At 47.7% G+C, this 17,872-nt stretch overlaps 1 protein-coding gene across 1 annotated transcript in view; it reads right to left on the bottom strand.

Annotated features, from left to right (window-relative positions):
- Positions 1-2,182: 2,182 nt before the first annotated feature.
- grifin (galectin-related inter-fiber protein) overlaps positions 2,183-17,872 on the bottom strand; it is a 35,911-nt gene continuing 20,221 nt past the window's right edge. Inside the window, exons 3-4 of the mRNA XM_038820403.1 lie at positions 7,887-8,049; positions 2,183-2,755 (exon numbers count right to left, since the gene is read on the bottom strand). Of these exons, the coding sequence (XP_038676331.1) occupies positions 2,591-2,755; positions 7,887-8,049 (328 nt within the window). The 3' untranslated portion in view covers positions 2,183-2,590. The remainder of the gene's footprint in view (positions 2,756-7,886; positions 8,050-17,872) is intronic.

The following is a 17,872-nucleotide window of genomic DNA, read 5'->3' on the forward strand; positions in this document are numbered from 1 at the left end:
TCCTGCTGTCCACGGGCTTAGCCCCTTTGCCAGCTCTGGAGGTAGCCGCTATGGCTTTAAACTTTTTCAATACCTTGCCAGTAATAATAATAATAATGATAATAATAATCTTTACCGTCACAAGTAGGCTTACGTTAACACTGCAATGAAGTTACTGTGAAAAGCCCCCAGTTGCCACAACCCGGCACCTGTTCGAGTACACAGAGGGAGAATTCAGAATGTCCAAATCACCTAACAAGCACGTCTTTCGGGACTTGTGGGAGGAAACCAGAGCACCCAGAGGAAACCCACGCAGACACGGGGAGAACGTGCAGACTGCGAAATCTGATCTGCGAAACAGATCAGAGATTGGAGCCTGAAGGATCCCATATTGTCGAACGTTGTGCTGTATGATCCTCAGTGGTGGAATCTGAGGACAGTCCATGGACGACATGAATTCCCTCCTCACAAAACAACAAGAACTAAGTGTTGAAGATGGTGTTATCCTGTGGGGATCCTGGGTAGTTGGTCCCCACTTAGGTCAGCCGGCCCAGTCTGATTGAGTTACACAACGGTCATCCCGGGATATTTCAAGATGAAGATGATCGCAAGGAGCTACATTTGGTGGCAAGGTCTCTGGATATCGAGGACTTGGTGAAGCAATGCTCCTTGTGCCAAGAGAACCAGAGGCTCCCACCTTCGGCCTCCTTACACCCATGGGAATGGCCAATAAGACCATGGTTACAGGTGCACGTAGACTTCGCTGGCCTGTTTTTGGTATCAATGTTCCTCATTGTGGATGACGCCCATTCTAAATGGCTGGAAGCACATTCCATGGCCTCTACAAGTTCACATACAATGATAGAAAAACTCCAGAAAAGGTTTTGTAACCACGGAATACCAGAGACTCTCGTATTGATAAAAGTACCCCCTTTACCAATGGAGGGTTCCACATGTTCTTGGAGTCCAACATCATCAAGCACATCCAGATGGTGCTGTACCACCCGTCGCCCAATGGCTTGACAGAGCGGGTGGTACAGACATTCAAAACTGGAATGAAGAAACAGCCAGCGGGTTCCATGGGCACAAATTTGGATCGTTTCCTGTTTGACTACCAAACCACGTCTCACACGATGGGAGTCACCCCGATGGAATTGTAGATGGGATGACGATTGCTCACATAGCTGAGTCTGCAGTTTCCCAATTTGGTGGGGTAGGTGGGGTCCAAACAGGAGAGTCAAAAGAGGAATTATGACACCAGGAGTCTACAAACAACATATAAAACAGGAAATGTCGTATCCATACAGAACTTGGGGGTGGCTCCAGTTGGATCCCTGGAGTCGTGTTGGGGAAGACAAGACCTGACTCCTATAAAGTCAAGGCCCAAGGAATGGTCATGAAAAAACACCTGGACCACCCGAGCAGTAGAGATCTCATCCAGTGGGAACTACATCCCCAACGCTAGTCACAACCACCTCCGGCATAGGGGTGCAGCACATGGTGGACCCTAGGGTTGTTCCCTCCGGCAGTGAAGACTCAAGATCTGAGATGGAGGCTGAGGAGATTGGTTTCCGTTCAGGGGCCAGTACCGAGGAGCCCCCCCCCCCCTCCCCCCCCCCCCCCCAGCCCTCCCCGGTAACCCTCACGCATTCGTCGGGGAAGCGGAGGTCCCAAGTCCACTTCACGTCCCTCTGATCTGGCTCCACCTGCCACAGACTCAAAGCCTAATGCCAAAAGACGGAAGGGGCTCCTTCGACGCAGGAGTGAAGGGGACAAAACGGATTTGAGGAGAGGGATGTAATAATCCTCAAGAAGACCACAGGGAAATTGCTGATTGATCTCCCCATGGACTTCGTGAAATATGAGTCCCTGTGTTGAGCGGGCAGAGGCCCGTCCAATTAGGGATCACCAGCGGGGCCATAAATATCGACCCCCCCCCAGACCCGGACCGACAGTTTGTTTTGTTTTATACATCATGGCTGCCATTTTACTTGTGTTGGAGAATAAACCATCTTTGCCTTTCGGCCTGTGCTTCCTGGAATGATTACAGATGCGCGTCTCCCAAAAATGAATAAAGCTTCTAGATGGATTACAATTGAATCCGAAATGTTCCTTTACTGAGACACACTTTGCTTTATACCACAAGCATAAGATACTGTTAATAATTGAGTTTAAGTAATAATGAACAAAAGTTTCCAACTGCTTTTGAGAAAGATATTGATGTTTTATTAATCATGTGCAACAATCAATGTGTAATCAAGTTCATAAACTGGTTAGTTATTCTAATAAGTATCTTCTGCGTTTTATGTTCTTTTGCTTCAAGCTAGAGCTGATTTTCTCTTAAAACCCCTTCATTTACCAATATTTGAGTTATGGTGGTAGTAACGGATTGTAAAGTTACGTTTAAGGACTCAACAATCCATGAACCTAAGGAGGTTTTTGACCTTTTGAAGCATGATCATCTGCAATCAATCTTGGTCAGGTCTTTCATTCACACTGACAATTCATAAGTAGGTTTTCTGTTTGGGAGCTCTGTACTGTCCAACATTCAAATCTCTGCAGCTCTCTAGTTTGCTGAGAGGACATCTGGCATCTTGGTGTTTCAGAACATTTAGAGAAAGGCTTTTTTGGCAAATTCTACAGAGCAAATGTTGACATCATGCAGCACCTGCAACTTGGTGATTGAGTTGAGTTCCTCCATGCGATGTTTGAACTGACAAATCGCAGTTCCGTCAAGCAAAACGTGGAAATATTCTTCATCAGAATATATATCAACCTGTCAGATGAACAGAATTAAACGGGTGAACTCGTGAAAGCCGAGGAAAGAATTTCAGTTCAAATTAATTCTGAAGTGTAACATTTACCAAGTTTATCTGATGGACAGAAGGCCGGATTTTAACCCAGCTGACTCTGACAGCCTGGGGCATTGTGTTAACTTCCCAATATGTTCATGCCCTCCACCATTTTTACTGACCTCAAAACATGCATGAGGGGGCTGTGCATGACGAGGGGATGTGGGCCTACTTTACATTCAAACGCCACAGCCACATGATGTCGTTGACGCTATGGCTCAAAGTTAACTCAAGAGGCCAAGGTAGGTTTTTTATTCAACTTTCCTGAGGGTTCTTGAAGTGGAACTAGAATGCCCTTTCAGGGTCTGCATTGAGTTCTTGGTCATCTCAGGCACAGTGCCTGCATCTGCTTTTGCGTGGGACACGGCTCTGCCAAATGCTAAACAAGGTCTGGCAATTAAATTGGCTCAGGATTCGTGTTTAACCCTCCATAGGTGTTTCCCGGCTGCTCAGAGTTAAAATTGGGCCTGGAAGAGGCAAGTATGGACCAGATGGGCCAAATGGCCTGTTTCTGTAATTCTCTGTAATTCTATATGTGCAATGATACAGAAAATATGAATGCTGGAAATCTGAAATATGTCAGAATTCTTGACTTCTGTTATTAATCTCCTATCGCAACACAACTAGCACCCTACCCCCATCCGGCACCCCCACTGATGCTGGCCAGTTCCACAGAGTGACTATTCTGGCTAACCATGCCAATTTGGACAAAGAGTTTCACCCTAGAGCTTTCACTTTCAGAGGCTAATGGGCCTGATATGCATTTATAGCAGTTCTTGTTTGTGGGAAATAGTAATATGTTTTATTTTAATGGAGTTGTGTTGTTGGGGTGACGTAAGGAATTTTGCAGTGCATCCAACTCAGTTCCAATTTGGCCTTTCAACTCTCCAAAACGTGGTAGTGCTTAAAAGAAAACCTTGCCCTGTCATTTCAGTTGTCGTTGAGGGTGTTGTTTCTGTAACTGTTGGATCACCCATGGCATTGCTCACAGTTGTCTGTAGCATGATTGTGATATTTAGCTACTTATCTGGCCTGCTTCTTTAAGCCAAGTGTTTTCAATAGACATTTCCAGGTAATTTAACCTATTTATAAATTGCTGAAAGAAGTCTTGTGGAGCAGCAGGTCGCATCTCTGCCTCTGGGTTCAATTCCCACCCCGGGACTTGATGGTTAAGGAAAGTGCGTTGATAATATGGCCAAACAAGCTGAGCATCAACCTGTAAATCCTTCCAACGCATGCCAGAGGCAGATGGTAAGGGTGGGGATATTCCTGGTCAACTATGTGATGGTAAAAAAATTGGAGCCTCTACCATCACTATCCATAGCTTCAGGCTACAACACAATTGTAAAAGTGCATGTTGCCACAGTACCGCAGGCTAGGGGAGCTGGATGGCTGGACGGCCAGAGTGGGTCAGATTGGTTCCATTACATGGGCTTCGATTTTCATTCTGGCTGGAGTAGGTTTGTGGGACCTTCCTCCTTGTCCCACCCTTGTTGGAGGTCGTGGCACCATGGGCCAATAGCTGATAGGGCTATTGTGCATATGTTAAAATTTAAGGCTCCTTGTCAATGATTGCCTTTTTTTAGTCATGTCTCTAAATCTGCCACAAACTCTACCACTTGAAGTGTGGTATTGACAATGTGATTGATATATGTTAGACACAAGATGGTAATGCAGGCATTAATTATCACTTTATTACAGTGTTAAAACATCTAAAGATTTTTGCAAACATTGACTTGTCTCAGTGTGAGTAGTCCTCTTGCTGAGTCAGAAGACTATGTGTCAAACCCACCTCCACAGCTCCTCTATTTTATTATTTTGTTTATCATTATAAATTTAGTGTACCCAATTCATTTTTTCCCCAATTATGGGGCAATGTAGTGTGGCCAATTCACCTACCTTGCACATCTCTCGGCTTACGTGAGTGAAACCCACACAGACACCGGGAGAATGTGCAAACTCCACACGGACAGTGACCCGGGGTCAGGATCGAACCCAGGTCCTCGGCGCCATGAGGCAGTAGTGCTAACCACTGTGCCACCGTGCTCCTCCCTCCACAGCTTATCCACAGTCGCAGATTAACCTGTGGAGATGTTTCCCGCTCCACAAACATAAGAACTAGGAGCAGGAGTAGGCCATCTGGCCCCTCGAGCCTGCTCCACCATTTAATGAGATTATGGCTGATCTTTTGTGGACTCAGTTCCACTTTCCGGCCCAAACACCATAACCCTTAATCCCTTTATTCTTCAAAAAACGATCTATCTTTATTTTAAAAACATTTAATGAAGGAGCCTCAACTGCTTCACTGGACAGGGAATTCCATAGATTCACCAACCCTTTGGGTGAAGAAGTTCCTCCTAAACTCAGTCCTAAATCTACTTCCCCTTATTTTGAGGCTATGCCCCCTAGTTCTCCTTTCACCCGCCAGTGGTAACAACAAGCCCGCATCTATCCTATCTATTCCCTTCATAATTTTATATGTTTCTGTAAGATCCCCCCTCATCCTTCTAAATTCCAACGAGTACAGTCCCAGTCTACTCAACCTTTCCTCGTAAGCCAACCCCTTCAGCTCTGGGGTTAACCGAGTGAATCTCCTCTGCACACCCTCCAGCGCCAGTACATCCTTTCTCAGGTAAGGAGACCAAAACTGAACACAATACTCCAGGTGTGGCCTCACTAACAGCTTATAAAATTGCAGCATAACCTTCCTAGTCTTAAACTTCATCCCTCTAGCAATGAAGGACAAAATTCAATTCACCTTCTTAATCACCTGTTGCACCTGTAAACCAACATTTTGCAACTCATGCACTAGCACACCCAGGTCTCTCTGCACAGCAGCATGCTTTAATATTTTAAACATGGCCCGGCAGCTGTGACCACGCTTTCTTTTAGCAATTTAAGAAATCTACAGTGGCTGTCTCTATCTTGGTTTCTCTTAACGTGGGCAGCACGGTAGCACAAGTGGATAGCACTGTGGCTTCACAGCGCCAGGGTCCCAGATTCGATTCCCCGCTGGGTCACTGTTTGTGCGGAGTCTGCACGTTCTCCCCGTGTCTGCATGGGTTTCCTCCGGGTGCTCCCGTTTCCTCCCACAGGCCAAAGGCATGCAGGTTAGGTAGATTGCCCATGATAAATTGCCCTTAGTGACTAAAAAGGTCAGGAGGGGTTATTGGGTTACGGGGATACGGTGGAAGTGAGGGCTTAAGTGGGTTGGTGCAGACTCAATGGGCCGAATGGCCTCCTTCTGCACTGTATGTTCTATGTTCAAATGTACCTGGTAGCGCCATCTCTCCAGGACACAGCCGTGAGCCATCCGATTGGCCCTTCTGCCTGCCATCCCTAATTGAATGGGGTTTCCTGAGGCTGGCTGTCAATTGGCTGCTTCTGTGGCGGTCAAACAGGTGGGTAGACCTCAGAATCCATCAGGATTGGGGTCCGTATAGGCCCCTGATGCCCAAGAATCTTCTTGGAGGAGGCTATTCCCCCATTAGATGCAAGATTAATTGTGGGAGATTTGGGACAGAGAGCACGAGAAAACATCCCCGCACAGATAGTTGTGAGGTTCTGAAAGACACTAATACAGCAGTGGTCAAAGGGAAGACCTGTAGCTGGGCCCTGAATTTCCTCTCATTCTTTAGCACACATTTCACTGTAACGGTAAATTAAATTAGCATTTAACACATTATCTAACTTGAACCTTGTTAATGTTCTGGATGTGAAGATGTGATGATTGACCTGCCCGAGACCCATGAGGTTTTTGTTTTCCATAGAAACACCTCACTAAGTGGCTGTATTCCTGAGAATTTCCCACTATTACACCACTACAACACCTTGGGAAAAAGAGACCAATGTACAACAGGTCCAGCTGCTTCCTCAGTTACCTGGCTCCGGCAGAAATTAATAGGTGGAGAGTTTTGTCCCCAAGCCTTACTTCGTGAGCTCTGCCTTCATAGATGTTCTTCCAATCTGACCCCACCTCTCCCGCCACTGTTATGAATATTAGTCTGATGCATACCTCCACCGGGTTACAGTCCCATCTCATTCCTTGTATTGTTTTGTCTCCCTGGGTGGGAGTACTTCTCTATCCCATGGATGAGGAGAAAGAACAATAGCATGTGGAGGCTACAAGAAAAGGACCATGTGGCAGAAGACTACGCGGTACATCATTAAAAAGCCTTCCCGAAGAGCTCTGTGTAATTGTTCAAGGCAGCCGTTGCATGTGTATGCAAACTTCTTTGTGCAGATTGTCAGCCTTGCTCCAATGCCAGATCAGCTCTGTCACTATGATCACTGCCGTTGATTTTGCATCGGTACCAAAATGACCCAGGAGTTGGTGCCCACTGTCTCTGCCCTTTTGCAGGCCCTCTCCAAGAAAAAAAATCATAGTCCTGTGGTGAGTCTTTGCAGCAGTGCTGACCTGTAACCACACTGAATTCAGCTTGGAGGAACCTCCTCTGAACACATTCTGAGTTCATGAGAGGTGCTACATAAATGCAAACCTTTCTTTTCTTTAACTCCCTCTGATGAAAGTTGGTGTCACTTTCTGATGCAACATTGTGCCCCATTGTGGAAATTGAGGTCTCACGCCAATATTTAAGAAGAGGTTTGTATTGGAAGGGAAGGGGAGTAAAGGATGATGGAAAGAGATCAGGCCCGGGAAATTAAGACTATTGGTTGCATTATCTCAACGTGGCCCGATTGGGGTGAATGGCCTATTTTCATGTTATGATTTCAGAGTAATTCTTCGAATACTCCAGTGGATCCAACACAGACAAGGATGAATGCTGAGACCTACACAGTGGGAGGGAGTGGAGTGTAGTCCCAGCGACTGTGGTTAATGCACCATTCCGATGAGCCAGAGAGAGCCACTGTGAATTGGGGAATGGAATCCAGCAATAACTGGATAATCTCGGTCTTTATAAGAACAGAATGTTTTGCCTCAGGCTTGGCTAATAACCGTGGCTTCCCATGAACGTGATGCTGCCAAACCTTACGCTGAAAATAAATGTTGTGTTATTTGCAAATTTTATCACTAAGAAAGCACTAGACCATTACCTGGAATGGTTCTTCCACCTCAAGTGGGCATGATGCAACCTGTTCCTCCTCACCCCATTTATTGGCCAGGTAGGAATTGCACACAAGCAGGGACTCGGTAAAGCGTGGGGCAAAATGGAATGCTATTTCTTCACTTCTGTCGCACAGAAAATTGATTTCAAACCTACCAGGAGAGAAAACACAGATATTATTTGATTCTGTACTTCCATTTCCATTTGACTAGCCTGGTTATTCCTTCATTAAGGACCAATCCCTTTTTCTTTACCAATTCTTAACTTGCGCTGCTCTCGTGTGGTCGTTGCCACTCTCGTGCATGTTCCATGGTCACTGATCATTATAATTAATGTTCTCAGGCTTAGCTACAAAAGTTGATGAGCTGTTTAACTCGGAGGGGGCATTGTCCGCAAACCTGACCTGCTACCCAATGACATAACGATTAGCAAAAGCAATATGGCTCAACACTTTCCCTCCCACAATTCAGGGGCACGAGAACCAATTGTTATATTCCCACCAATGCCTCAAACATCGCAAAATATGGATTGAATTTGGCATTGGCTGCATTGCCCAAATGGCTCAGTTGCTCACTGGGTAAATGGAACAAGCCGTCCAATAATCAAACATTTAAGATTTAAAGTATCATTGACAAATTGGAAAATATTCCAAATTAGTAAACGGAATGCCTTCCGATGGAATTGATGGTTGAAATAAAACATTGCCTCACCACATACAACAACCCACCGCTTATATGCCAGCTTGCCTGGATGAGTGCGACTCCAATAATACTCAAGAAGCAGTCTGCTTGCTTGGCATCAACTTCAACATTCAACATCAGCTCACAGTGGCAGCACTGTGAATCTGCTACACAAAGCAACTCGCTAACCTTCGACAACGCTTTTCCAACCCGTGACCTCTATAACGTAGATGCACAAAGGCAGACAATGCATGGGAATACCATCAATTTGCAAGTTCCCTTCCAAGCCACAAATCATCCTGTCACAGGTTTAAAATCCTGGAACTCCCTTCCTAATAACTCTTGCAGAGAAGCTTATGGGACAAGATGGTCTATTGGAGCGGGGATGAAGCTACCAGCACTGAGAGAGCATGGGCAGGGGTTGCTACCGAAGCTGTGAGAGTGTACACGGGAGAAGACGGCACTGCACATGATTTAAATTCCACGATTGGTTCCATTATGACTGCAAAGCCAACATCTACCCGATAGTGTAGGAAAACTGCACAGGTACGTCCTGTCCACAAACAAACAGGGCAAATTCAACCCAGGCAGTTACCGGCCCATCAGTCTGCTCTCGATCATCGGTAAAATGGTGGAAGGTGTTGTCGACAGTGCTATCAAGCAGTATTTACTCAGCAATAACCTCCTCACTGATGCTTAATTTAAGTTCTGCCAGGTCCACTCAGCTTCTGCCATCACTACACTTTTTGTCTAAACATGGACAAAAGAGCTGAACTCCAGAGGTGAAGTGAGAGTGATTGCCCTTGACATCAAGGCAGTTTTTCACCAAGTGTGGCATGAAGGGGCCTCAGCAAAACTGGAGTCAATGGGAATTAGGGGGAAAACTCTCCGCTGGTTGGAATCATACCTGGCCCAAAGGAAGATGGTTGTGGTGGTTGCCAGTCAATCAACGCAGATAAGGACATCACTGCAGGAGTTCCTCAGGGCCTAGGCCCAACCATCTCCTGTTGCTTCAGCAATGACCGTCCCTCCATCATAAGGTCAGAAGTGGGATGTTCACTGATGACTGCACAATATTCAGCACCATTCATGACTCCTCAGATCGTGAAGCAGTACATGTCCAGAAGCACCATGACCTGGACAACATTCAGATTTGGGCTGTCAAGTGGCAAGTAACATTCACGCCACACAAGTGCCAGGCAATGACCATTTCCAACAAGAGAGAATTCAACATTCTCTCCTTGAGATTCAATGGCATTACCATCACTGAATCCCCCACTATCAACATCCTGGGTTTCGGAGCACTGCTCCTTCCTCAGGTGAATGAAGAGGTATGAAGAGACATACCTTTTCATTCACCTGAGGAAGGAGCAGTGCTCCAAAACGAAATGAAAAATGAAATGAAAATAGCTTATTGTCATGAGTAGGGTTCAATGAAGTTACTGTGAAAAGCCCCTAGTCGCCACATTCCGGCGCCTGTCTGGGGAGGCTGGTACGGGAATCGAACTGTGCCGCTGGCCTGCTTTAAAAGCCAGTGATTTAGCCCAGTGAGCTAAACCAGCCCCTATAGTGTTAGTGTTTGAGCTAGTGTTTGAAACAAACCTGTTGGACTTTAACCTGGTGTTGTAAGACTTCTTACTGTGCTCACCCCAGTCCAACGCCGGCATCTCCACATCATAACATCCTGGGAGTTACCATCGACCAGAAACTGAACTGGACTAACCAAATAAGCACTGTGGCTACAAGAGCAGGGGCGAAATTCTCCGACCCCCCCCCCCGCAGGGTCGGAGTATCGCTCGGGGCCACCGACAATCCCGCCCCCGCCGTGGCAGAAATTCTCCGCCACCCGGGAATTGGCGGGAGCGGGAATCACGCCCCCCCCGATCGGCGTTACGTCCGCGCCAATCGGCGAAGCCCCTGCGGCGATTCTCCTGCCCGCGATGGGCCGAAGTCGCGCGGCTGGCAGGCCTCTCCCGCCGCCGTGGTTTGAACCACCTCTGGTGGCAGCGGGATCGGCGGCGCGAGCGGGCCCCCGGGATCCTGGTGGGGCGCGGGGCGATTGGACCCCGGGGGACGCCCCCACGTGGGCCAGGCCCGCGATCGGGTCCCCCCGATCGAAAGCCGTGCCAGTGCCGTGGGGGCAGTCTTTCTCTGTCGCCGCCGCCACGGCCTCCACCATGGCGGAGGCAGAAGAGAATCACCCAGCGCGCATGCGCCGGTGGTGACGTCATGGGCAGCTGCCGCTGATTTCACCACCGGCGCATGCGCGAACCGGCGAATTTCGGCCAGCCCCGGCTGGTACCGGTTTTGGCGCCAGTCGGCGTGGTGCCAACCGCCCCGCGTGGGCCTAGATGTGGAATTCTCCGCACCTTTGGGGAGGCCCGACGCCGGAGTGGTTGGCGCCACTCCCCTACGCCAGGACCCCCGCCCCTCCGGGTAGGGGAGAATGCCGTCCCAGGTCAGAGAGTGGGAAGTTTGCGGAGAATAGCCTACATCCTGACTCTCCAAAGCCTGCCAGTATCTATAAGTCAGGAGTGTGGTTTGATTACTCTCCCCTTGCCTGGATGAGTGCAGCTCCAGCAACACTGAAGATGCTCGACATCATCCAGAACAAAGCAGACCACTTGATTGGCATGCCTTCCCAAAACATCCACTCCCTCCACCACCGACGCACAGAGGCAGCAATGTGTACCATCTGTAAGATGCACTGCAGGAACTCAATAAGGTTCAATCAACAGCACCTCCCAAAACCTCTTCTATCTAGAAGGACAGTAAGAAGTTTTACCACACCAGGTTAAAGTCCAACAGGTTTGTTTCGAAATACTAGCTTTCGGAGCACTGCTCCTTCCTCAGGTGAATTCCTCAGATGAAAGAGCAGTGCTCCGAAAGCTAGTGATTTAAAACAAATCTGTTGGACTTTAACCTGGTGTCGTGAGACTTCTTACTGTGCTCACCCCAGTCCAACGCCGGCATCTCCACATCACATCTGGAAGGACAAGAGCAGCTTACATCACCACCTGCCAGGTCCCCTCCAAACCACACACCATCTTGACTTGTAAATATATCGCTGTTCCTTCACTGCCGATAGGTCAATATCCTTGAACTCCCCTACCCCCAACATGGACTGCAGTGGTTCAAGAGGGAAGCCCACCCCCACCTTCTCAAGGGTATTTATGATTGAGCAATAAAAATACCTTGCCAGCGATGCCCATATCCTGTGAAAGAATGAAAGAAAAGTCGGGAAAATCAGCCCGCCGGATGCATGCAGACCAGGACATGAAACAGCGGCCTCAATTCCAGGACAATTCCATAAAATAAGAGACGGTTGATCATCCTGGTAAACCTTAACCAGATAGACTACAGCGGTTCAAGAAGGTGGCTCACCAACACCTTCTCAAGGGCAATAGGGCTGAGCCAGCAATGTTCACATTCCTTGAACAAGGAAAAAGATGTCTTAAAAAAGAAATCGCTGGGCCAGTGTTTGGACAGATAGCCTGGACTAACCTTACAATACTGAGAGAGTGCTGCATTGTCAAAGGTGCCATCCCAATGATGAGATATTAACCTGCGATTCTATCCAACAATCTTCCGAATGCACGTTAAAGATTATGCAGTGCTATTTGGAGAAGAACTAGAAAGCCTCCCAGCATCCCAAAATTCTGACTGGATAAAATAGAAACAGAAAATGCTGGAAATACTCAGCAGGGCCTGGCAGTATCTGTAGCGAGAGAAACAGAGTTAATGTTCCAGGTCTGTGACTTTACATAGGGATGGTCATTCTTCACTTTACATTTGATTTACTTTTTGATTGCGTGACCGTCTCAATCAACACTTTCCTCTTGGGAGTCATGGGGTTGTGACCCTTCCTTGTTCCTGGTCATTTATGCGAAAGCTCAGGAGTCTGGCTGAAGTTACTCCAGGAAGTTGTGTTGATGATTTTGTGGAATGGATTCTGAACGTGCCTGGATTAAAACCGGCCAGCTGGATCACCCGTCCATTACAGAGGCAATCCAGTTTTCACTTCCCCAGAAACAGTTCAGAAAATCTACCCTGACAGCCAAATATTATTGATTTTTTTTAAGCTATTCTTTGATTTTGAGGATTTGAAAAATATGTATTTTGATTAACATTTTTACAAATAAAACAACAAATCCTCAGGATTAGTACAATTACCCTGTTCACGATGGCTCTGGTTTAGGGTGGCACAGTGGTTATCACTGCTGCCTCACAGCGCCAGGGGCCCGGGTTTGAATCTGACATGGGCTGACATATGGGGCGGGATTCCCTAAAAATGGGGCTATGTCCCCACGCCGGCGGGAAAACCGATGCCAACGACTCCGGCGTCAACGGCCCCCGAAAGTGAGGAATTCTCACCTTTCTAGGGGGCTAGGTTGCCGCCCGAATAGTCCCCGCAGCTCCAGCCAGCGGGGAACAGCCTGCGCGAGTCCGCGCATGCGCGGAACAGCCGGTGTGATCTCGCACATGCACAGAACGGCCGCATAATTCCGTGCATGCGCGGGGGTTCCCTTCTCCGTGCCGGCCCCCAGACAATATGGCAGAGCCCTACAGGGGCCCGGCGTGGAGTAAATTAGGCCCCCACGGAACCAGCCCGCCGGCCGATCGGTAGGCCCCGATTGCGGGCCAGGCCACCGAGCCCCCCCCCCCCCCCCCCCCGGGAGTCGGAACCCTCCCCAGGATGGCCCCCACCCACTTACCTACCTGGTCCTGCCGTGTGTGAGGTGAGTAATTCATGCTGGTGGGACTGGGCCAAACTCGTCGGCCACTCGGCCCACAGAATCGCTGGGGGGGGGTGGGGGCGCTGTCAAGGCCCCGACCGGCGCTGCCGGAATCCAGCCACGCCTGAGAAACGGCGCTGCAGAATGCGGGGTCAGAGAATCCTGGCCAGTTTGCACGTTTTCCACGTGTCTGTGTGGGTTTCCTCCGGGTGCTCTGGTTTCCTCCCACAGCTCAAAGATATACAGGTTAGGTGGCCATGATAATTTGTCCCTTACTGCCCAAAGATGTGTAGGTCAGGTTACAATGTTGCGGGGACAGGATGGGCATGCCGCCTAGGTAGGGTGCTTTTTTGGAAGGTCGGTGCAGACTTGATGGGCTAAATAGCCTCCTTCTGCACTGTAGGGATTCTATTATTCTATGATTCTACTGTATAAATGCGTCAACATACATGAATACAGAAAACAACAGGAGAACAATAATACTGTTTGTTCCACCCGATCATTAAACCCAGTGCCTTTGTTTATACCAGGAGGAGAGGGCAGCACAGTGCAGAGCGAGCATTATGCCACATATTTATACAGAGAGAAGCAGATATTCATACAGTTGGTTCAAATTGAAATCATTGAGGTGGGCGTCTCATCACACTAACAATGACCAAGGACAAAAAGATAGATAAAAAGAGCAGGGGATCTCGGGGTAACAAGATACCAGGACATAGCCACAAACACCCTTGGCCCTGTGGGGGCACACCCTCCTCCACAGGACAAGAAAAGGGAAAAGCTGCAGGTACAAAATCTAGCTCAGCCTCTCAAGACTCCCAGGCAAAAAAGAACATTCCAAGCAAAGGGGATTGACAGGACACCATCCACAGTACAAGATATGGCCCAGCACTGTACACCCTTGCATACAGAAGCCAGCAACCCAAGGATACCCACACCATGCCAAGACATGCTACACATCAGACCTCACTCCTTTCCAGCCAAACCAGAGACTCAGGCTCCGCCAAATCTGGAGGATTTACCCTATCCTCCGGAGTTTGAAAATTTTGGATCTCCTCTCATTTCCTTTCTGCTCCTCCTGGATACTTTGCTGGGATTTTGCTCCACATATGACAAACCCCTTTCATTTCTTACTAGGGTTAACGTTCAATCCATGTAAACAAAGAACAATACAGCACAGGAACAGACCCTTCGGCCCTCCAAGCCTGCACCGGTCAGGATACCAACCTTGGCCAAAATCCTCAGCACTTCCTGGTGTTGTATCCCCCTATCCCCATCCTCTCCATGTATTTGTTAAGGTGCCTTTTGAACATTGATGATGTGAACTTTGACAGGGAGTGTTAACTCGATGATTTGAGGTATTATAGCTGAACCTCTTACAATCCTGCACACACGTTCACTTATCAGCACCAGAAATGACAACTCTGGATGAACTTTCATTCTTTCATGGGATGGGGGCTTTGCTGGCCAGTCCAGCATTTGTCGCTCATCCCTAATTGCCTCTGAGAAGGTGGTGGTAAGCTGCCTTCTTGAACCATTGCATTCCATGTACTGTAAGTGCACCCACAGTGCTGTTAGGGAGCAAGTTCCTGGATTTTGACCCAGCGACAGTGAAGGAAAGACAATACTGTTCCAGGTCAGGATGATATGTGGCTTGTCCTTTTAGATGGTGTTGGTCATAGGTGCTGTCAAAGGAGCCTTGATGCGCTGCTGCAGGGCACCTTGCATACTGTTGCTGCTGTGCAACAATGATGGAAGGAGTGAATGTTTAACATGCTGGAGGGGGTGCCAATCAAACATGCTGCTCGCCCTGGATGGTGTAGAGCTTCTTGAGTGCTGTTGGCGCTGCACTCATCCAGGGAAATGGAGAGTATTACATTACACTCCTGACTTGTGCCTTTGAATGGTGGACAGGCTTTGGGGAGTCAGGAGGTGAGTTACTATTCACAAAATTCTCAGCCTTTGACCTGCTCTTGTAACCACAATATTTACATGTCCAGTTAGGGTTGCCAACTGCGATTAAACATATTCCGAGAAGTTTCATCACGTAATTTTCCCCCATGCTCCAGCCATTAGTCACCAACACACCCATCCTTGTGACGGAAGGCCTTCCAACACCAACTGGAAAGCAAGAAGACTAATTTCCCAAGTGGATGATTCTTGGCTGTCAACCAAACGGCCTTATTTCCCCATTTTCAGTATTTTCATATCTGTTAAGTGAAAATGTTCAAAGAAATTTGCAAAAAAAAATCGTTTTAAATGTCCCAATGATTTTTTCCCTCAGGGATGTACACGGCTGTGCGCTGGAGATTGATCTTCAGTTCCTGGAGACTCTGGACAATCCTGGAGTGTTGGCAACCCTAGGTCCAATTTTGTTTTTGGTCAATAGTAAACCCCTCCCCCCCTCCCGTGCCCCCACCAGAATGTGGGGATTCAATAATGGGAATGCCATTGAATATCAAGGGTTGATGTTTAGAATCTCTCTTGTTGGAGATAGCCATTGCCTGGAATTTGTCGGGCATGAATTCTCCCCTAAACTCTCCTCAGAAAAGGTTGAACAGGTTGGGCCTGTATCTATTGAAGTTTTGGAGATTGAGAGGTGATTTAACCATATAAGATTCTGAGGGTGACTTGACAGTGGATTCTGAAAGGATCCTTCCCCTTGTGGGAGAGTCCAGAACTAGGGGTCACAGTTTTAAATAAGCGGTCTCCCATTAAGACACAGATGAGATTTATTTTCCTCACAGAGGGTCGTAGAATCCCTATAGTGGAGAAGGAGGCTGTTAGGCCCATCAAGCCTGCACCGACCCTCTGAAAGAGCAACCCTGTAACCCCACCTAAACTCCAGATCCATGGATACGAAGGGGAAATTTTATCATGGCCAATCCACCTGACCTGCACATCTTTGGTCGTGAAACTTTGGAACTCTCTTCCCTGGAGTCCTTCTCTCACGGCCTTTACTGCCTCTGCTGTGTCTTCGGCTGCTTGAGTTGTTGTTGTCGCTTGTTCTTTCATTGTGGTGGTGTTGGCAGAGGTTTCCTGGGTTTAGCGGGCTATTTTGGGTTAGAAGTGCCTAATTTTGAGTTTTCAGGAGGAGAGCCACCTTTTGTGCATCTGCTCAGCAACCCCCTTTTCCCCAGAGGGAGGTGGAGGCAGTGTCAGTGAATATTTTTAAGGCAGAGGAAGATGTATTCTTGACACTAAGGGAGTCAATGTTATTGAGGAGGTAGGCGGAATGCGGAGTTGAGACCAGAATCAGATCAGCCATGATCTTATTGTATGGTGGAACAGGCTTGACGGGCTGAATGGCCTCCTCCTGCTCCCAATTAGTATCTTTGTATGTCATTAACATAATGGTGTGAATCTAAATCATCTTACCCTATGCTGCCTGTTGTATATTTTATATATTGCATCTTCCTCAGAGCAAAGCAGAGATGACACTAATTTCTAAGTGTGCAAAACTTTAATTGCAGAGTTTTATACAAAGCTTAAAATGTCTACTCGCATGCTTCTAGCAACTTCTAGTTTTTTCTGTGGTGTCTTTACTTGTCTCTGGATCTGCACCCACACTCAGCACAGCGAGCATAGATCACATAATCAAACACAGATCAATTGATCACTGCACTGCTCCAGCTAAGATCAGCTAATACACTAAATAAGTATGTTGAGCCAGGGGTAGTTACTCCTTTTTGAAGATATACCTGGGCCACGTGGTAGTACCAAACTTGGGTATTGTTAAAAACAAGAGACATCCTAGGGCAGCACGGAGGCGCAGTGGGTTAGCCCTGCAGCCTCACGGCGCCGAGGTCCCAGGTTCGATCCTGTCTCTGGGTCACTGTCCGTGAGGAGTTTGCACATTCTCCCCGTGTTTGCGTGGGTTTTGCCCCCACAACCCAAAGATGTGCAGGCTATGTGGATTGGCCACGCTAAATTGCCCCTTAATTGGAAAAAACGAATTGGGTACCCTAAATTTAAAAAAAGCAAGAGGGTAAATTTGTGATACTGCATGCAAATCAGAGAGAGACTCAGGAATATTGCTGTAAAAAAAGACATCCCGTTAAAGCTGTTGCCTTATACTCATCAGGACACGATCACAAGAATACCAAGTCTCAAAAGGATAACAATTTATACTGCACGAGAAGACAGTGCTGATTGGTTGGCAAGTGAACCAGGGGTTGGTCCAGGAGTTGCCATGGAGAATCAAAGCTAACAAAGAGAATTGGTATTCTTGCAAGTTCCTCCTGAGTGTAAGGCCTTTGACAGGATGTCTCTTTTTACAGCAATATTCCTGGACCTTTCCCAGCTTTGCATGCAGCATCACAACTTACCCTTAGGTTTCTGCCCGTGCTGTTCTGAAACCCGTCAGCAGCAAGTGTGGAAATCTCTGATTTCTCCCTCCTCCATGGTGAAGCACCTGAAATGCAGCGCAAATTGGCTGTCGTACTTTCCTCCATAACTGCAGTCACTACACTTTCATGTTTATTGGTTAGGGATTGATTTTTCCTTTTCAGCATCTCCCCATCTTCAGCATCACCCCTCTCTGCATCAATAGTGCCGAG

Source organism: Scyliorhinus canicula, chromosome 15 (assembly GCF_902713615.1).
Source record: "Scyliorhinus canicula chromosome 15, sScyCan1.1, whole genome shotgun sequence".
NCBI classification, from domain to species: domain Eukaryota; kingdom Metazoa; phylum Chordata; class Chondrichthyes; order Carcharhiniformes; family Scyliorhinidae; genus Scyliorhinus; species Scyliorhinus canicula.